The 22,491-nt window shown below is 39.0% G+C and overlaps 1 protein-coding gene across 1 annotated transcript in view; it reads right to left on the bottom strand.

Annotated features, from left to right (window-relative positions):
* The window catches only part of ehd4 (EH-domain containing 4), a 37,404-nt gene that overhangs the window by 9,805 nt on the left and 5,108 nt on the right, over window positions 1-22,491 (bottom strand). Inside the window, exons 2-6 of the mRNA XM_085390725.1 lie at window positions 21,047-21,223; window positions 18,058-18,155; window positions 1,992-2,158; window positions 1,765-1,898; window positions 1,108-1,219 (exon numbers count right to left, since the gene is read on the bottom strand). Of these exons, the coding sequence (XP_085246851.1) occupies window positions 1,108-1,219; window positions 1,765-1,898; window positions 1,992-2,158; window positions 18,058-18,155; window positions 21,047-21,223 (688 nt within the window). The remainder of the gene's footprint in view (window positions 1-1,107; window positions 1,220-1,764; window positions 1,899-1,991; window positions 2,159-18,057; window positions 18,156-21,046; window positions 21,224-22,491) is intronic.

The following is a 22,491-nucleotide window of genomic DNA, read 5'->3' as shown; positions in this document are numbered from 1 at the left end:
AGATATTTTAAAAAACAGTTTTGTTGATTAAAAAACACTATATCGGATTCATATCGGTATCGGCAGATATCCAAATTTATGATATCGGTATCGGACATAAAAAAAGTGGTATCGTGCCATCTCTACTTCAAATATAATAACATTTTACATGCTCTCAAACTTCGTTCTATGTGGTGTACGCTAGAAGGCTTTTTACAAAATAAAAGCCCTTTGTTTCTTATATGCTTCTACCAGGCTGGACAAGTGTTCCAAATACTGAGCTGAGCATATGCCCTGTATCCCCCACTATGGTGACCATAAGCAAAAATGCAGCTCGGTTAAAGTTAAAGTTAAACCGTTAACTGTTTGATAGCTCTACATTATTATAACCAAATAAACAATAAGGCCCTGATTTAATTTTTTTAAAGCTCATTTTATTTATTTATTAGTCATAATTTGATATGAGCAGGTCTAAGTCTGAAACATTAAAACACACCAAGTAACAAATTAACTGCAGTTACATTGTTGTTACATCAATTATTGAGCTAAATTACAGTTTTCCTTTCTTTATTTACTTAACGTAGGACTACTTTGAAAATTATAGGACCCCTCTGGCTGTATACATAAATACAACCATGTTCTTATTAGCAAGAATATAAAATTAAATTATATCTAAAAAAAGACCCACACCAGCACAGTGATGGCAAAATATAAGCCCTGCATGATATGTGTGACGCATGTTTTCTATCTCATTTAGTTCTTTAAAATATATTAAAAACTCTTCTAAATTGAATTCATGTGGTTGTTGTAAGCTTGGTTTCAGGATTAGGGTCTGATTCAGGCTTTATTTCCACATCAGTGTTAAAATTAAATACCACTTCTGTTTCCTGTTTCCCCAGAATAAAAAACATCTATGTTTCGATTCTTCATTTGAAAGGCTGAAACAACAGCTGACATCATTAGAAACCATTTTCTCACAAGGACACCTCCATTAAACATAGATTTAGCCAGTTGGAAACACTATCCCAGTGATCCTCAGTCAAATATTCCACAGTATTCCTAGAATTCCTCAAAGTCTAGAATTCCTGAAAGTTAACTCCAACCACAACGTGTGACTTCCTGTCTCACCTTGGCCAACCTCGCCCTCTTGATCAAGTCGTTGAGTTTACGGAGAGCAGCATTCCTGGGAAGACTCTGGATGTCCCGGAACAGGTCCTGAGACTCTGCCTCGAACAGACGCCTGACAAGTACCAGGAATGAATCAATGAATGAATGAAGTAAGACACGTATATGGAGAAAGAAATCCTACTCTAACAAGCAAATGAGTAAACACACGAACAAATGGATGGATGGATGAAACAATACATACATCATGGAGAAAGGTTAAATAACTAAATTAGATTATTTTATGAACATATGAATAACAGTTTTCTTCATTCTTACAACCATCTATCATATTATATTTTTATAGTATATTTATTTTTTCATTCAATTCCACTTGTGCAATCAATTCTTTTGAGAAAGCAATAATCAATTTTAATTGCAGCACCTGTTCTACATGTTTTAATGTGTAAACACATGAACTGTGTACATGCTGTGTAGCTCCAAGCTTAGTTTTTCAATTCCATCCAAAATGGGGGGTGGGAACTAAAACAAATTGCTTCAGTCAGAGGATGAAATTGATGGGTTGGTTTGGAATTATGAATCATAGATAAGTTCTCATGTCTAACTTCATTAAAAAAGCATCATTCCCTGCGAACAAACAGACAAAGTAACGTATCTCACCTGTTCTCTGTGTTTTGCAGCGGTTTGGCCCAGAAGGAGCCGAGATAAACTCTCACCACCTCTGGAGTGTTGATCACCTTCCCCAGTGACCACATGAGGGCGCCATACACCCGCATGAGCTGCTGGGTGTCCACCTAATCGAACAGGTGAGGAGGAGGAGCTTAAGGTTAGACTGACACAGGTAAGCAGAGTTTAATTTCATGTTAGATTTGTTCAGCTTCTCCTACCTGGTCTGCCTTGTTGAGGACGACTCGGATCTTGTCGTCTTGACCCTTGAAAGCTTTGATGGCCTCTGAAAACTCATCTGAGATGTCCAGCTTGTGTGCATCAAAGAGGAGAATGATCCGGTCCACTCGCTCTCCAAACCAACGCAGGACCTCAGCAAAGTCATAACCTTGCAACAGGGAGACAAACAAAAGGATCAGTCTAGTTCCCATTTCTAGATCATTTCTGGAAAATGAACACTTAGCATAACAAAGTCTAATAATTTTGACTGATGAGAAAGAAAATTACATTTGGCTTGAGGTGTAATTTGTGCACCACTATTGAGTGGAACAGGAATTTGATCCCCTACAACCCAGCAATAATTCTGGTTTACAGAGATTAGAATCAACCAGTCAATGAATGAATGAAATAATCAATCAATCAGTCAATCTGATACTCCCGACCCTGAACCATAAGACTATGCTTGGGAGAAAGCACTGTGGTCAGATGAAACCAAAACCAAGCTCTTTGCCATCAAATGAGGCAGAGTATGACACAAAGGACACCATCCCCACAGTCAAGCATGTTTCAAGTGGAAACAATATGCTTTGGGGCTGTTTTTCTACTAAGGCTACAGAGATGACTCCACCACACTGACGTACCAATGGATGGGGTCGTGCACCGTAAAATCTCAGACAGAAGATGGGTCCTAAAGATGGGTCATGAATGGGGCTTCCAGCATGACCATGACCCAAAAAAATACTGACAAGACAACAAAGCAGATGTACATTATGGTTAGGGATGGGTACCGGTATCCGGTGCCATGATGGCACCGGTTCTGACATAAACGGTAGTAACCAGACCGAAAAGCAGCGCACATTTCGGTGCTTTTTTTTCCTGAGATGTCATACACTTTGAATTCTAGCCAATCATTTTACGTTTCCGAGGATAGTAGGCGGGTCCAGGTACGTACGTTCTTTTAGAGCAGAGCTACAGATTAAAAATGCCCAAGGCGAAGCGGTCAAAAGTCTGGCTGTGCTTCACAGCAAAATATGCAAACTCAGCAGCCTGCAACAAGTGCTTTAAGCTGATACTGTGATACTGTCAAAGGAGGTAACACCTCAAATCCGAAGAAAAACCTGGCGACGCATAGCGTTTTTTTAAAAGCCGAGAAATGCGCCGTATTTGATAGCTTGCTGCGAGACCTCACACCGAGCACATCTACTGCGGGTGTGGTGCCTGTTATCGGACCCGGAGTTAGCAACATCCCCCAAAAACACGAAGAGGAGAGTCCTGGCCCCTAGCCCTGCCAGTGTAGCAGAAATGATGAGGATGATGATGCAGCAGCAGCCGTTCTTCTCTGCGTCAGTAGCTTAATGTTGTTCGTGTGTAATTTACGTTGAGTAGGCTAACCACGTTATTACATTAATGCATGTAAGGTGAACTAGCAAACACCGTCGTTGTTACATGCGGCTGTCTTCTTGTTTGATGGCAGATACTCCCTTCACCCTGGCCAAAAAGGCTAAAATGACCAAAGAAAAAAATCGAAAACAGTTAAACATGAGAGGTTTTTGGACAAAGTTTGTGTTTTTTCCATTGTTTAAGCACTGCTTCCAGCCAAGAATGATACCATATATGCCCTATAGCTGCAGAAAAGGCTAACATTGTTATCTTTTTACAAAAAACAGCTGAATATGAGAGGTTTTTGGACCAATTTTGTGTTCTCCATTCTTTAAGCACCGGTTTGAGCACCGCTTGAGCACCGGCACCGTTTCAAAAGTACCGGTTTGGCACCGGTATCGGATAAAACCTAAACGATACCCATCCCTAATTATGGTTATGGAATGGCCTAGTCAGTCCAAAAGAAAATCTGTGGACGGCGCTCTTCAAGTTGCCAAACAATAGCCAAGAAACCTGAAGGATTTAGAGAGTTTCTGTAAAGAGTGGGCAAAAATCCTGCCTGAGATTTCTTCAAGTCTAGTGACTAAGTACAAGAAACTTCTTACTGTTGCGATTACAAACAAGGGTTTCTCCACCAAGTTGCCTACTAAGTCATGTTTTGCTTGGGGATCTAATATTATTTCACTCAATGACATGCAACTTATTTTGGGTTGATATTCTGTCTCTGTCAATTTAAATGAAACCACCATAAAATTTAGAGAGTACTAATTTCTTTCTAAATTTCCTTCTAAAACTTACAAATTCAGCACGAGATCAAATAATTATTTCCCTCACTTTAGCATACAGTAGTCCCGATGTAGGTATATTCATAGTGAATTTAACAGCCACAAAACAGTTCTGTTTCTCTCTGGCTCTCTCTCTCTCTCTGTGTGTGTGTGTGTGTGTGTGTGTGTGTGTGTGTGTGTGTGTGTGTGTGTGTGTGTGTGTGTGTGTGTGTGTGTGTGTGTGTGTGTGTAAAGTGATATATAGCAATTTGGGTGTGGTTCATCTGAAACTGGGTGACACTGACCTCACTTTTGGAAACTCAAGAGCTTTTATACTCAAACAGGAAGATTGCTGCAGCAGAAGGAAATGTTTCTACTCCTGCTTACATATCTGACTAAATTCTACTTGTCTTTACTGGGTAAATGGGCTGGTATCCAGCACTTCTCTCCTTTTGCTGTGTACTCAGTGCTTCTGCACTAGAAACCATATAAACCCTTCACAAAGATATTTATACAGCATTTTAACTTGAGTTACTTTGTATCTACGGATAGATGCATTGGGGTTAAAATAGTTACCCTCAGTTGAAGGGACAAAAAGTAATTTTGATCTTCTCTTTGTCCTGCCTTGCTTGTCAATCATTTCTGCGCAGTGATGCCTCAAATCACCAAGTATAAAAAAGTAAAATGCCCTAATGGAAACAATAATAATTATAATAATAATAATCATCATCATTGAGGAGCAGCTGAAGCTGAGCAGAAGGTATATGAAGGAGTGTAAGGGTGAAGGAGGTCTGAAACATAAGGAGGACTCTTGCTGCAGAGTTCTGCACCATCTACACCCGACAGAAGAGAGAATGGCATTACAGTAGTCCAGATGAGAGGTGACCAGAGTATGAACCCGGAGTTGAGTGCTGAATTAAAAAAAGAAAAGGGTGAAGCCTAGAAATGTAATGAAGGTGGAACGTGAGACATGACTGATGTGGGCGGTAAAGGAGAGGGGTTTGTCCAAGATGATTCCAAAACCTTTGACACTATGGAAAGCGTGGACCTGACAATAGATACAACAAAGGGTTAGGCCTGTAGGCAGGATATGAGGACAGGAGGGGGAAGAGAATTTCTGGGTTCTGTAGAATAATACTATTGTGTGTCATCTGCATGAAAAATGAATTGCATACCAAAATTGTGAACGATATTTCCAAGAGGATGAAGATAAATTATAAAGGCCGCAGCACTGTTCCCTGAGGGACAACATGTTTGACTGACGTGAGAAGTCGGATAATCTTGCCTTGAATAAATTGTTTCCAGTCAGACAGGTAGGCTGTAAACCACTTGAGTGCTGTGTCCTCAATTCCGATGTTAGCCAGATGTTCTAACAGTAACTTGCCATCTTGTGTCTCACTAAATATTAGTTTAGGACCTTTCCTTTCCACCTTACCTACCTTATTTTAGCTGATGTTGGTAAGCTTCAGACAGTACAGCCACTTATTAAGGATGTGTCATTTTAGGATTTTAGAAGACGAGTAAAGGAGGTAAAAACGTATTTATACTATTTATCATAGGACTGTATAAGAAGGCCTGTGAATTGTATGAAGAAGGGAAAGGGAGATTCCAGTTAGTTTGTTATATTTTTCCATGCAGTGCTTTTAAGATTTGCACAATAAATCAGGCATAAAAAGGTTCTCAGAAGCTCTCCGTAATTCACTGTCCTCCTGCTCACTTTGAGGTTGCTGGGAAACATATTTATTTGTCCAGGTCTTAACAGGTAGAGCTAAAGTGCACAGTTTACACTGAACACATGGCTTCCAGAGCTGGCTGAGTGTGCATAGAGCACCATCGACCACAGCCAGTGTACCCGAACACATGGGTAGTACAAACACCTTCAGCAAACATTCATACTTTTCTTCTAAATGTGTTTGCCACTTCATCAACCTTAGGTCTAATGGATAACAGACATTTGGAAAGTTTTTGAAATACAATAAGAAGCAAATAAGCAAAAATGTACTGCCTAGTAAAAATGTACATAATAATAAAATGTAGAGTAATAAATTAAATGTAATAAAATAAAAAGAAGTACTTGAGAGTGCAAACCACCACGGCAGCTCCATCTCTGGGCAGTATTTAATTTTAAGGGAACAGTATTGTATTTTGAATATATTTATTTTGTTTTCCTTGTTTCCTTTAAACATGCTTTTAGTGTATTAAAAGCAAGGGCAAACCTTCGTTATTTGCCCTGTTGAAACATTTTAATGCACCTGACATAATTTTAAAAGACATCTACAGGAAGCGGTGTCTGAAAAGGGCTGGGAAAATCATCAAAGACCCCAGTCACCCATCACATGGACTCTTCACCCTCCTGCCCTCTGGGAGGCGCCACAGGAGCCTCCGGACTAAGACCACCAGGTACCGGAACAGCTTCTTCCCCACAGCTGTCAGACTCCTGAACTCTGCCTCCTGACATCTGACCCACGTTAAACTCATGGACTGAACATACACACACCCACAATGGACAACTGTACCCTCAAACACACAATAATAACATGGACTGAACCACCACTCACAACCACTAGCACTTTATATAGCCTCTGTAGAAACTATCTACACCCTCACTTATCTTAACTGCACTACTGTATAGCTCTGTGTAAATAATCATTCTGTACATTCGATAATCTTTAATCCTACAACTGTTTACAACTTGCATAGTTCCCATTTCTGTATAGCTGTATATCTCAGATTCTGTAAAGTTATTTATTTCATATTCTGTATAGTTTTTCATATTTATATCCTGTTCATAGCCTGTACATAGCTTGTACTCACTACAGCCTGTACATACTTATAGTTATAGAATATTCACAACATACTTCATACCGTGTACATTATAACATACCATAACAGACCCATTTCTGTAATATACTCACATATCTATATTATTGCTAATATATATTGTAATATATCTATATCACTAAAGCACTTCTGGATGGATGCAAACTGCATTTCGTTGCCCTGTACCTGTGCATGTGCAATGACAATAAAGTTGAATTCTATTCTATTCTATTCTATTATTTTTTTATTTATGGATTAATTCTCTTTCTCTTGACTTCCTTAAATATGTAACCCATCTTGGGGTCAACTTGAAAGAAAGGCAGAAGACTAAAAATGAGATCAGAGGTCAAGTGTGACATGACATTTAGATAAAATTATATTGTGATATTTAGAAGTTTACCAGTATCATTTCCTAAATGCCAATACAAACAATAACAGTAGCATTTTAAAAATAGTTTGAAAAATAAACAATAGACATACCATTTCCTATAGACCTAAATGTTGCCAATACAAACAATGGCATTAAGAAACATAGTTTTAAATAGCTCTATATAGCACTTGTATCACTTTGACCTTCAGATCAAACTATCGACCCTAAAGATGATATCAGAGGTTAAACATTTATATGGTACTCTCTACATGTTGACAATACACCGGGGTATTTTTCAACAAACAAAATTTCAGCATATAAATCATCAAGTTTGCCTTGAAGACCTCGGTCGACCAAGGCCAATGGGTTGTTAACATGACCCCAGTGTACGCCCCTACAAAGTTTAATCACATTTCATTCAACACTTTTCAAGCTATCGTGTTTAAAAACACAACCTCCTTGGCGGAGGTAAAAACGATCTAGAGGTTGGATACCAGCCTATCAGCTGAATTTCACAAATTAAACACAACAGTGGAGCATCCCACTTTGCCTACATTCACAACATCACTTCGGGGCAACAAACATCTGACTGTTTGTGGACACAACACATGTACAATTGCTGATGATGCATATTATGAAGGTTAATGAGGACTACCATCAGCATTTCTAATGTGTAAATTCCAAAACCTAGAACACTGCAATGGCTTTAGTTAACATTAAAAGCTATTACACACCAGTCTTTCTGTTCAACCTGACCAAATTATTAAAGTCAATTAAAAGCCCAACAGGTTGGTCTGGTGTCCAAATTTCCAAGACCCCAATGTGATCAAGCATCTACCAGATGTGCTGGCACTAGCCCAACTTATGGAGGCCCCACTAGCTGCCAAGAGAACCAAAAAGGGCCACTGCTTTGTCACTCTCCCCATGGCTTCTGTGCAGGTCTCCTGAGCCCTGCAAGTCTGTTTCCACCTCCTGTCATCACCATTCACATTCACCATTCTGGTTCTATTACAGGACAACTGATTATTTCACATGCTCCAATTCATTTAAAAACGGAAATGCCTTCTCCTTAAATGTCTACTTCCCCTGCACTGCTGGAACATAGTGAATTATTACTTATTCCACAGTGCAGAGGTGCAAGCGTGGATGTTGCCTTTGTGTACATGTTGGCAATGTCACAAGTGTGCATTACATGAGGGAATGGCACCAAAAACAATGAGGAAATAGTAATTATTAGGATTTAAAGGAAAACAAGCTAAATACAACCTTGAATGTCAAGCTATTAAAATTCACTCTGACTACTGTCAACCCTGAGGAGCATTGTCCAATGAAAAAAATCCAACATTGGATTAATTATGAGTGTTTTGGTGACTCTTAGATAAAAGAAGACATCTGCTGAAGAACTGCAGGTAAGTTTTTTCAATTAAGCTGTTGTTTAGATAGAAAGACTTAAAGTCTACAGCTGGAAGAGACCAATCTGATGATCTCATATTATGAAGAATCTTAATTTTCAGAATGACTGTAATGATCACATAATTAAACACATACACCCAAGAGCTGTCCAGGTTTACTTACCCTACATTAGCAAATCAAAAGGGTGATTGACTGTGACACAGTTAGAATTACACCCATTCAAAGGACAACACATCATGAAGGTTTAACATTTTTTGTAATGAGAATTTCATGATGTTACAAAAGTTGCAAGACTAAACATTCTGAGAGTTGTGGCCACAAAATTCAGCATTTATAGTTTAAAGTTTAGCTTTGGGAGGAAGTAACAGATTTAATATCTAACTAACCGCAAGTAATTATCACAAGTTCACAAGTTCAACTAGGAGTGATGATACGTCCCTGGTCGAGGGTTACCCTAGGCATAACCTAACGACAATTATCTAACCTGATCTCCTAATTAAAAAGAACAGCTCGATTATGGCAAAAATGATAATCACGATTATTTTCACTGAAATTGAGATCTCGATTATTTGACGATATTTATTTAACCCTTTAAGACCTACCATAGAACCAAGTCCGCCAGAGCTTATATTATTTTTTTACATGTTGTAGTGCCATTTGTGGGAGCATTTCAAGTTGCTATACAACTGTTATATTTTAATAATATGTATGCATTAAGTCCATAGTAACTACATTAATTGCAAAAAAGTGCAATAAACTACAAAAAAATTGAAAATAGTTTTTTTTTTTTTACATATATTTCTACTTGGAGAAATTTAAGAGGCTTATCCCTCAAAACTTTAAATACAAAAAAGTTGCAAAAAATAGTTTACAACAACAGGAAATTTATTTTGAGTGTCTTCATAGTTTTATTTTGGAGATACACAAATTTTTATATATACTGCAGGAAAAACGAAAAAACAATCATATGATGCAAATTTGCAAAGAAAACAGCATGTGCATCAAAATAAACTATTTCCAGCAGTGCAATATGAGTTCTAAGCATCCCAGAAACTATTCAGAAAAGTCAAACATGACCAGTATAGGTTTTTAAGGCCTACAAGTAAAAAACTACATTTCCGCGAAAATGACGTCACTTCCGGTTTCGGCCAGGAAATGGCGGACATGTGATAGTTCGCGCTGACATCTGTTTCACTGTGGGAAGTGTTACGAACAGCTGATCGGATCGGCAAAGCATGTTTCTGGAATATTATGTTTTTGTTCCTGCAAGCGCTTTTTATGCAATTTTTGCAAAGCTATATGTGGAAGGAAACCGTGACCGAGGACAAGCTGATGGCATAAGATGTAAGTACAGCTCCTCCGGTTTCATATACAAAACAAATTATTGCGCTAGCTTACACGGTTCAGGTTCTACAGGGATTTAAAAATAGTTACACAAAACGGAGCGTGCTGCTCTGACCGGATTTAAAGGGTTAACAATGACTTTAAAAAATAATATAAAATAGTGTGCAACACCACTGAAGTTTTTTTTAACCTCTCTTTTCAACCAACAGCAGTCACTCTCCTCTCCAAATAACTTCTGCTTAGCTTTCCGAGCTTCCCTCGGGTCCTCTTAATCAGCGGTCTCCAACCTTTTTTGCGCCACGGACCGGTTTATGCCCGACAATATTTTCACGGACCGGCCTTTAAGGTGTCGCGGATAAATGAGGGAGGGGCTAATAATCGGCTCAGTCATTTTTAATGATCGTTGAAAGCCCAGATCGTAATCGTGATTAAAATTCGATTAATTGAGCAGCCCTAATTTGTGGTAATAGAGATATGAGAAATACAATTCAGCTCACACAATAAACTAATGCAGTTCAGTTTATGGTTCTCACACAAACAACTTTACAAGCAGCTGATTGGCTATTTTTAGGCTGCAGAAGAGGCATGCAAAGGGACGAGGTGGCTGTCAGCAGGAGGTCAAGATGCTGCTGTCCATGCAGTTATCCAGTCTGCACTCAGAAACTTATTTACAACAGCCAAGCCGCAGCCTCCACCTGGCTCAACAGCAATTTTTAATGGGCTGGCTTTAGCTGTGTGGCTGAGGAGGTAGAGCAGGTCATCTACTTACAGAAGGTTGGGGTGGTTCAATCCCTCCATGCCAAGTATCCTTGGGCACGATAATGAACCCCAAATTGCTCCTTGCTGAGAAAAAAGGGTGGGTGGATGATGTTATATAAAGTGCTATGAGTGCTCAAGTAGAGTAAAAAAGGTGCTATATATGAATCAATCTACTAACCATTTATCCCCACACACACACAACCCATACACACATCTTTGAGAGAGGACAGAAAGATACAAGCACCCTGATACTGGGAGGAGTCCAACATACAAAGAAGCATAGACCATGGATCATAGGAGGGAAATCAAGATTTCAGTCATTAATCATGATTCAGTCATATGATCTTGGCCAGAGTGCCAACCGCTACCTGCACACATGCTAGCAGCTCAGCAAGAGACAGTCAGGCTCCAAGTCAATTCTCACTCTTGGGGCATGTCGATGTCACACTATAGCATTCACCTCAATGATGATTGAGCAACGTCCATCCACTGATTAAAGGCAGTGTGTGTGTGTGAATGCTACAAAGAGGTTCTAATGCTCCTATTAGAACTCTGTTACTCCAATCAGACTCCACCCACTGATGACAGACTGGCAGGAGATCAACACATGGGACCAGAGCCCTGTGGGCAAACATCAACTCCACCCTGTAGACAATCCACAAGCCAGCGTCTCTGCCAAACATGCAGCTGTAATGTGTCCATAAAACATGCTCTGTGCTCAGGGAAACACTAGACAGGCAGAGCAGACTTTTGTTATAAAATGGAAAGGATGGCAGATATAACTATTGTTTTTCCTTCCAATAACTATCCACTCTATGACATCACAGACAGATAACTCCCACAAACATTTGCATGGAAGTATATTTGAGATCGGAAAATTTTACCACTGCAAAAACTCAAAAGCAAAAGCCATACCACTGACTGCCAACCCCTTCACAGTCGACGTATTCCTGTTTTAAGTGTCCCCCAGCTCTCCTCCTTTAACTAAATCACTCCCTCAATCATTTGAAAGTTTATATTTGCAAATCATACGTCAAATCCATTATTTTGGACATGAGGAAGCACAGAGAATAGAATCAGGGTGAATGGGGCACATGGTGGTAGGTAGTAGACACCCATTAGTTAGCAGATTTCCAATATAAAGCTTTCAGCTGAGCTTTTAACCCATTGCCATCTTGCTGTTTCGAAACTTGAGATGACAACGATGGGTGAATCTCACTGATAAAATGAGGAATTCTGCACACTGTCCTCCGCTCTAGTCATTTCTAATTTTGTCCATCCTGGTCACACAAAATAAAAAATCTTAACATCGTGAGCTCTGCCACCTGCAGCTCTGACTCCGGTCTTTTTTCAATACCACCCTTTCCAAACAATACATTATAGCAGGCCTCACAAGTATCTAGTAAACCTTCCCTTACACTCTTGCTGGCATTCTACTGTCACAAATCACCCCTGACACTCTCCACCCACTCCACCCTGCCTGCACTCTCTTCTTCACCTCTCTTGTGCATTCTCCATTGCTTTGGACGTATCTCCATGTATTTAAACTTATCTATCCTCACTTTCAATCACAGATGCTTCTACCTACTTTCATTCTTCTTCTCTTCACAGAATATCTCCACCTTTCCAAGCTCTACTCCACCTGCTCCCTACTCTCACTGCAGATCAGAATGTCATCTGAAAACTTTATAGTCCTTGGAGACTCCTGCCTGACCTCATCTGGTAGCTTTTCAATCACCATTCCAATAAAGAAGCCCTGATTTAATCCCACCCCCTACCTTGAATCCATCTGTCACTCCTACCACACATTTTCCTTATAGATGCCCTACACTACTGTCACATACTTCTCTGCCACTTCTGACTTCCTCTTGCAGTACCACACTTCCTCTCTTGGCACCAGCATCACATGCACCACAGCAGAGCTGTTTCTAACCTTCTCTGTATTTCTCCATAAACACTGCCAAAGAAAACATCACATATGTAGTGCTCTTTCTCAGCATGAAGCCATACTAGTCCTCACTAATCATAACTTCTCTCCTCAACCAAGCTTCTACAACTCTTTCCCATAGTTTTCCCAATCTGCTCTCTCTTCAAGACAACTCTATACCTCCACAGGTGGAGTGATTCCCTTCCACTCTTCGCTCTCTTCATACCTGCCCTTTCTTCCTCCTTACTAATCCTATTACCCATTGTTATTTTATAAAAATGCACTCAGTCAAACTGCAGAACTTCATTAATGTTAATTAGGCCTCACAATATGAAAGTCACCTTTCATTAGCAGTGATGATGCTTGACAAATTAAAGGCTGCTACCTGCACAAGTTTGATATCCATGCATATGCACACATTCAAGTTGTCAAATGAGATTGACACAGAGTAATCCTCTGAAGCCCTGCTAGTGACACAGAGATGCACAGGGGACTTTCTTGAATCAATTACAGTTTTTTGGTTTTTAGGTGCAGCAAAGGAACTTTCTATTTTATACCCAGAGCAAAAATTGCATTATTGATACAAAGTGTTGAACTCAGAAAAGATAAAATATGTATACAAATACGAAATATCTATATGATACATGTCTAATATACAGGTGCTTTAGTTGCCGAAACAAATCTTAAATGAAGCCCGACTAAAAAAACATAAAGGCCACATGTCTACACAGCAGGAGGTCTGAAGTGGGTCAAAACATGTTCAATGTGCTGGAAGGCAGCTGCAGCGCACACACACACACACACACACACACACACACACACACACACACACACACACACACACACACACACACACACAGAGCTGTTCAGTCATTTTAAACTGCTCAAAGTAACTTAATCAGATGAAACATTCCTGAGCAGTAGCAGCGGCATGACAGTTTGCCATCAGCATGTGCGCAGTGAAGTTTAATCTATTGCTGATGCTGTCTCTATGTGCGTTCATGTTGAGTCACAGTTGGCCCGTCAAAAGTCTTCAAGAGGAATTCAGGCTCAGCTGAGCAGCCCTAAATGCTTCCAGATGGAGGGAAAGCCCCACCACTGCTTCCTGTGGCCCTCATTCCCTCCCTTTAATCCACCATCCCTCCATTGCTGAATCCATCCTTCCATTTGCCCAGCTGAGCTGTTCAAGTAATGGTGTCATTCATAAGGTTGACTCAATGTAAAATGGTAAATGGCCTGTATTTGTATAGCGCTTTTCTAGTCCCTAAGGACCCCAAAGCGCTTTACACAACCTGTCATCCACCCATTCACACACTGGTGATGGCAAGCTACAATGTAGCCACAGCCACCCTGGGGCGCACTGACAGAGGCGAGGCTGCCGGACACTGGCGCCACCGGGCCCTCTGACCACCACCAGTGGTCAATGTAAGGGAATCGGGAATTCTGCAATAAAAGGAGAAACTTGTTTCTACAAAAATATTCTAATATAGATAATAAAAAATTAACACATAGTCTAGTTAATGCACCGAAGTTAGATTGGTAGATTTTTGCTATATGCTGCAATCCCTATTACTAGATCCACTACATGTTAAGTGGTGGATCTACGCCATCATCTAATAAAACTGTTTTCATAAAGCTGATTTTATGATAAACCATTCCTGACTATATACAGCTGAGCAGGAGAATGTAGTTGCCCTAATGTGTGTCTTTGTTTTAACAATGTTGCACTTCAGTGGTTAAAATATTCAAGCAATCTAACTAAAGACTACCTACCCACAACATTAAATGTCAACTTTTGTTGCCTCCAAAGTCGAGTTGGTGCCTTATTTGCAAGTTTGGTAATTCAGGCTTGCACACCTCCTTAACATTTTTGATATCTGGACGCACTGTTGTTGACTCTCACTGTCTCTCTAACCACTCGATTCTGACAGATGATCTTCCACAACAAAACTTAAGTGCAGCTGTAATCAGAATCACATATCCTTCCTGTTCTCTGCTGACTTTCATTTGCCAGATTTGTAAAAATGTCTCATTTATACCAGATGGATCTTCCTCTAGGTTTCCCTCTGGGAGCTCCAAGTACTTTGGACAACTTTAGCATCGGCATTTCTGACAATGTAGCATGCCACAATACATACAACTGTGAAGTAAAGGGCTACTTTGAGGACATACAATTTAAAAGGACTCCCTGCTGGTTCCCTGGGGAACTCCTTTGTGACCGTTTATGAACATTAGCAGGTGTGTTTCCCACTGAATCATACAGTCCTGTGCTATAAGCACGACAGCATTAGAAAGCTCAGTATATGGTCTGAGTCTATGTGACTTTCTGGCTCTCCACCCAACATACCACTGCTATTATATAAAACTTTCAGCAAAGATACCCGTGGGATGTAAAATGTAGAGCTTAGTACAGCACAAGCATCTACTCAGAAAAGAGACACCCTTTCATTTCCTTAAAGCAGAATGATATACTTAATAGCATAAAAGCAATTTTGTACTTTTTACCAATGACAGACTAATTTTAAAGTTTTTCATTATTACAAATCATTGCATGTTGTCATTATTTTGCTCACAGAAATTTAGATGATTGTTATAGATATTAGTACTCAGTTCAGATATTTTCTCAATATAATGAAATATTCTATTCAATTCAGTTTTATTTATATAGCGCCATATCACAACAACAGTTGACTCAAGGCGTTTTATATTGTAAGGTAGACCCTACAATAATACATACAGAGAAAAACTCAACAATCATATGAGACCCTATGAGCAAGCACTTTGGCAACAGTGGGAAGGAAAAACTCCCTTTTATCAGGAAGAAACCGGCGGCAGAACCAGACTCAGGGAGGGGCGGAGCCATCTGCTGCAACAGGTTGAGGAGAGAGAAGGAAGACGGGATCAAGGACATGCATAATGAAATATTATATTCATTATTTATATTAAAGAACCTCCATGTATTCTGTGGAAGGCTGCATCTTTAGTTCTTCGTTTGGACAAATTTCTAGCAAACTTTATACATATCTATACAATAACACCCTCCTGTTTTTGTTATATCATTGTTCCCATAGACTGTACATGTTAGCCATTATTTGGCAGTGTACCAGTGACCAGTGTTGGGTTTGGGTACTTATTTCTTTTTCCCTGTAGTGAATAATGCAGCACATTTGATTTGCTTTTTATTTTTTAAATGAATGAATACATTATCATATATCGAGCTCCCCAGTGAACATGTTTAGATCAGCTGGTGGAATGTCTTCACATCACGAGGTGTTTGATATTACAAGCCGTTGTATGCCACACTGAATCTTTTTAATCTGTTCATTGAGGGTTGATTTGGTAATGATTCCAGCAAGGAGTGTCATTTTTGATGCCAACTTCACCAACATTTATCTAAAGGCTGGCTGTCAAAGGAGATTTTGTTAGATGTTGTTGGCAAGTGTAGATAGCATCCCTTTAATCCACAGAGCATGAGAAAAGAGATGAAAACAGGTGAAGACAGGATTAGGCATATGGTCTGTGAGAAGACTAAATAAAGCCAGAGTGTTGAAGAACAAAGTATCAGATAGACGATAAGACATGGGGTTAACACAGTTTCTTACAGTTTAAAAAGATGAAGACCAATGTTGGTCCATTTTGAAATATGACTGCTTACGCTGCTGAAACTAAAAATAAGAAAGTTAAATGGAAATTCACATTGTTCCATTTTCTTTCATTTTGATTTTGTGTTGTGAAAGCCGACAGAATTAACCATAACAAAGTGTAATGGGTTAGTGAGGTATGCTGAGCACAAAACCAGAGTCTTCAGTTTCACAAAGGTGGCTCTTTTTATCTGGTTAGACCACTACAGTACCAACTTCAGATAATGTTATGTGCTGGTTTAAAAACAACTGTGGGAGCCACATTTTCCCACATTTTTGACCCAACAGCATGCACTAAAATCAATACAGATTGTTACCTTATGGAATACATTTTTATATTATACATGGTAAGCAGTACCTTAGTAATTCTGGCATATAAAGTCGCCCAGTTACACAAGTGCAAACCTTGCATTCAGTTTACTGTTACCGTCCATAAATACAGAATGTTGTTGTAATTTATCAAGCGTTTAATAAAGGGTGTGTAGTTACTCACAAAAGAATAAATAGCAAAAAAAGAAATGGGAGCCCCGGCTAAAACAACCAAAAGAGGAAGAAGACCATAACCAGCGGCAGGCCCCTGGATTCAGGTTTCTCCCCTAACCTAGTCCTGGGAAACTAAACTAGAAGTAACCAAAACAGAAAACAGTACTACCGGTAACTCCTACTCAGTCAGTACTTAATAAACAGAGCTTTAAGAGATATATAGAAAATGTATGAATATGCTTTATGCTTGGTCCTGCGAAGCACTTTTGACATGGTTATAAAACAAATTGAACTAATTATAACCATTACAACTAATACTAAATTCCCACTGTTAGGGTCATTGGTACGTGGTTCTTGTCACACATTTTCTCCAATAGATAATATGATTTTTGTCATTCAGGACAGAAAACAGACATTTTTAATGAGGAAAAAAAATAGAAATTTCTTAAAATATTTTTTGACAATCACTTGAGCCCTGGCACCAAATATATCGAGTCAGGTCAAGATTTTTCAGATGTGTAACTGCTCCCGTGGGTTCATTTCCTACGAATCAGTGTCTTTGGTTTCAGATCTGCATTTATAAACACACATCAGCAGCACTGATTCACTAGAGGAAACAGACTGTGAGACAAAAAAGGAAGTGAGACAGAAAAGAGAGATACAGTATTTCACAAGAACCTTTTAGGTTAAATGTTAGCGCAGTTACTCTGTCTAGAGGATTGATCAGCAGGTAAGATCCATAAGTTCTAAAGGAATTTTACTCTAAAACACTGGACCTCAACGTTTGATGGAGATTTAGACTTGTTTGTCTTGAGGTTGTGCAAAACTCTGGCCAGTATTTATCAAAATCTTTTTAAGAAAAACTGACTAATCGTTCAGTCTAGAAAAGAAAAGAAAATTCATGTTGCATGAAGCTAATACATTTTTACTCGACTTAGTCAAAACAAAGAAAAAAAACGGGGAAAAAAGACTTTTCCTTTAACAGAAGACTAATTGACAAACTGCCTTAAGATTAAACTGTGGAGGTCAGCTGCTCACTGACTTAATACAATATGAGGAAGTGAAGGAATGTCAAGGGCTATTATGCAACAACACAACAAACTGAGAGTAGGGTGCCTCCTTTAGGCAGCCAACACACACACACAGACACACACACAGATATCCTACCCCTGCTGATTCGTTGTTTCTCTCCAGACAGGATACCAGGAGTATCAATGATGCTGATGCTCTGAAGAACCTGATTGGGCATCTGGGAGCAGATAAACCTGAACAGTGAGAATTGAGTGAGAATTCATGTTTTCAAGGCAGCAACACTTTTATCTCAGGCTAACGAACTGTCAGCTGGTCAGATAGTTCAAGAAAGTAACATTTCCACAGCCCCATCCACCCAACCACGTACTTTACCCTTGAGGTTATCGTACTACAGCAAATCTCTAAGAAGAACTCTAGTAAGATGAACTTTACAAAAAGTAGTTTAAGCTAGTGTGTAAAAACAGTCACATTGTCAGTGTACAAGAAATATTTCCTCAGGGTGAAAATTCAGGGGGGGTGTGGGTTATCTGTGACATGCAGCAGGATGCAAAGGTTACGGTGTTGCTGCTGTCACCGTGATTGGGGTTAAAACAAAAGGTGGGGTCAAAGGTCAAAGAATGTTCAAAAAGAGTCAAAAATGATAAAGAAAAAAAACTTCTTCTGTGGATAATGTGGCATATCGGTTTGCTCTTTGATGCAGCTGCATATATTTAAGTCAATAATCTGGACCTCGTCTATAGTTGTGACATTTGGATACACCCACTTTCTAACTACGATTGTTTGCATTAGCTGATAATTTTGGACTGCACACTATCGTGCAAATACAGTTTCTTGGCTCCAAAAGAACCATTACGTTCGCAACTACAACATAATGCTGAGCCTGCAAAATACAGAAACCAGTGGGGGATGCTACGTTGGTTGCATCCGTCTTTTATAGGCTATACATTACCATGTAGATTTGCTTGACTTGCTAGACTTGCTTTACTAGTTTATTATTACACCTTGGTTGTTATCATTGTTCTCTCTTATGTTCCAGGTTCTGGTCACTGTACTTCTAATCTCCCTGTCACCTAAATTTAGTCGAGAGGCTACAGGAGCTATAAATTGCCTTGACTTGTCAGGGATGCAGCAGGCTGGCAGCGGGAAAAAACAAAGCCACCATATTGACACATGGTGACGCACACACACACTTCCCCTTGGAAACAATAACTTATTTTGGAGGGTCTCAACGGGACAAGACGGGATTTCAAGCTTAAGGAATGTTTCAGGTGTATATTTACAAACAGACATTCGGAGGGTGGACTGTGTCCACTTCCTCTCTCCTGCTCTTAGACATATTTCTGGACAGAGGAAATACTTTTGAACAGGAGTGGCTTTAGCTAAATTTAAATGCCTGATACAAACTCTGGAATCTGACAGCTAATAGTGTTTATATGTCAGTGTGGGGGGACAGAGGTCACTTCCCACGTTGTAAATGTTTTGAGGAAAGCAGTGACAGAAGTGGGAGGAAGTGCCAGCATTTCTTTGTGTTCATGGAGTGGTGTTTGCCAAAGTGGGAGCAAGGTCATAAGAGCGTCGAAAAAAAGAAAAGAAAGAAAAAAAAAAAGCCCATATTCAAAATGTGTATTACACGTGAATGAGAGCTATCTGCTGTAAACATATGTACAGACTTACACATTGACGTCATTGGAATAGTATATGTAAAGTAATCCCATGAGTATGATAAATAGCCTATTCAAAAGTTTCTTCTGGATTTAGCTACTTTGGTTCTTGGGTGTGTCTGTCTGTGTGAAAAGTAATGAAACAAAGTGACAACAATCTACAAAGGCAGAAAATAAGACCAAACCCTCAATTACATGGAATTATTCTCTAAGATCTTGTTGATCTCTTTGAGGACCGGGTCTCTAATGTCACATCAGTCTGCACCCATCTTATTTATCCAACCTCTCTGCATTCTGTCTGCATGAATATAATCTATACAGAAAAAGCAACAAATAAATCACAGCACATCTAAGAAGTCTATAGATCTGTTGTTCCATACTCCTCAGTCTCTCTCCATCAGGAGAAATCACCAGTTTTCTCAGTTGTACTGTATTTCATCGATGACCTCAGCTGCATGATGAAAAAAGGAATTAAGTCTAATGACCAGCAATTAAAATGATTAATGGTTCTGGAGATCAGCAGGCAAACATCCTGAGAGCTCTTCAGTATATGGACTGATCCACTGGTCGATTTGTGTGTTGCTATTATAGATCAGTCAGTCTGAGTTACATTTTATTTGATTGGCTTTGCTTGATTCTTTGTTTTGGTCTCCATCAGACCAAGAAGAGGAGTGGTCCAAAATCCCTCCTGAAATATGAACAAACCTGGTGACCAACTAAACTAAAGGGCTTACCGCACCGCTCGCCAACAAGGGTTTCTCCATCATATTCTCTTTAATAAATAAATCATAATTTTCTCATGATTAAATTTTGCTTTTAATTATTGTAACAAATTTCACTCAAACAGAGAACCAAAACAGAATTTCAAAATTGAAAAGAAACAAAAAAATGGCCTTGGCTAACGATCCAACTAGCTAGTCTTTACCAGCAAGGGTGCATCGACGTTTTATTTTGTTTTCTTAAAAACTTACATTTTTATCATTTTATAGTAAGGTAGGATGTCGAAAGTCTGTTTTTTGTACACTGTGTTTTGGTTTTATGGGGTAATATTGCGCAGTCTGTGGTCTGACACCAAAAATGGAGATTTTTAATCCTCTGAGGTCTACTCTATCATGACCCCAAACCTAAATCTAACCCTAGGCAATCAGAATATATAGTTGGTGTTTTGCTTAAACAGTTTGAAAACAACAAAACACACATAAAAAACTATTCACATCTTGACATAATAGTTCTGTTCTGGCCTAGTCTTAGGGTAGGGTTAAGGTTTGGGTTGCCGCCCTTAATGACTTGGATCTCTGAGGGGTAAATAAAAATTATATCTGAGGGAACCCGATTTTCTCATAAAATACTGTACATCAAATATTAAAACCCTCTTTGAATTCCAGGTTTATAAACATATCTAGATGGACACTGAGGGTTGTTTAAGCTGTGTTTTTCCTTCTTTAATGTGCGCATGCCTTTACCTGTTGAGGAAGGAGTTTCCAAACGCGTTGAGTTTCCTGAAGGGTTTCTTGGGGTCGACGACTAGAGCATTGCCTGGGACAACCCCCTCATTTTCACCATGCATCACTGCTATAAAGCCATCAGTGGTTGGCTCAGGACCGATCCGCATCCCAGGGAAATCTTGTTCCAGTAGATACCTGAGCCAAAGACAGAATATATGTAGTTCAACTTTAACGACTTTCAGGATCTTACTATACTTACAACAATAAGAGTGTTCGAAAAAAACTTTGTTTTAGTGTAGTCCAGAAATTTGCAATCAAGTTCTACATCTGTTAGAATGTCTCGGTCAAATCATTGTTGAAAATCCAGGTCCAAAAACAGGTCCAATAAGATGGAAAAATAAATGAAATACACAAGTCACACAAATGGTTTACTTTTCTTGGACGTGCTCTGTTTGACACCTTCATTCAGTAGAGTCTGGGTACCCCCACCGTTTTAGGCTTCATAAAAAAGGGTGAATAGAAAGCAGTGTTACAATAAGAATATTCTACTAGGGTCAGCAGTGCCTTGCCAAAACCATGCCTAATGTCCAAACTGAAATACTTTCTGAAGTTTTATTGAGTACACTGAGGTGTTTCTGTTAAGTTTTCAAACATTAAAATAAAGGTATTTATCTATAAACATCAAGGCTCTAAAAGTTTTTGGAGGCTTAAAAAACAAGGAAGAATTAAAAAGTTGAAAACTTCGACCCAGAAAAAAGGTTGTTCCATCGTTAATTAACAATTGGATAGTACATTAGGATACAAGGGACCTGGACTTTTATGGATGTTATGTCACAACAGTTACATTAACACAGCACATTATCCTGCTCTTAATGAGTAATAATGTAAAAAGTGCTTAATTTGCTTTTAAATACAACAGGTAACTATACTGAAAATAAAAAACAGGATTGAGCAAGATTAGGGTGGTGCAGGCCGAAACTAAAGCATGGGCAAGAGAATGGAATGCACATGTTAGATCCTGCATATGTTGGCTAACATAAACTTTATGTGGTTGAACACACAACTCATGTGGTTCACACAATAATATCACCTTCCAAAAGATTGCATAACACAAGACTTTTTTAAATAAAACAAAGGTTAAAAATGAGTCTACAATTAGCTCAGACAGCTGACAGCTCAAATAAGGGTGTTTTAAGTAATGGTTTATTACCACAACCTTAAATAAAAACATTAATAATTAATGAGACTTCTTTTAGCAGTCTTGTAGGAATGGAGACCCCATTCCTACAAGACTTTAGACCAAAAGACACAATGATGTTTTAGAGAAAGACTTTTTTGCCATGAACTCAATGATTGCTAGAAAGAAGAGTCTAAGTAAATATCAGCAGCTACTGACGTCGCTGTATATAATGATACATCTGTGTTTACCCTATGACAAAAAATTGTTTTAATGGTTAACATTT

Source organism: Rhamphochromis longiceps, linkage group LG19 (assembly GCF_057381845.1).
Source record: "Rhamphochromis longiceps isolate RC_006_pf linkage group LG19, R_longiceps_female_GT1.1, whole genome shotgun sequence".
Classification (NCBI taxonomy): Eukaryota; Metazoa; Chordata; class Actinopteri; order Cichliformes; family Cichlidae; genus Rhamphochromis; species Rhamphochromis longiceps.
Note: the sequence above shows the minus strand (reverse complement) of the source record. Positions and strands in the feature narration are given on the sequence as shown.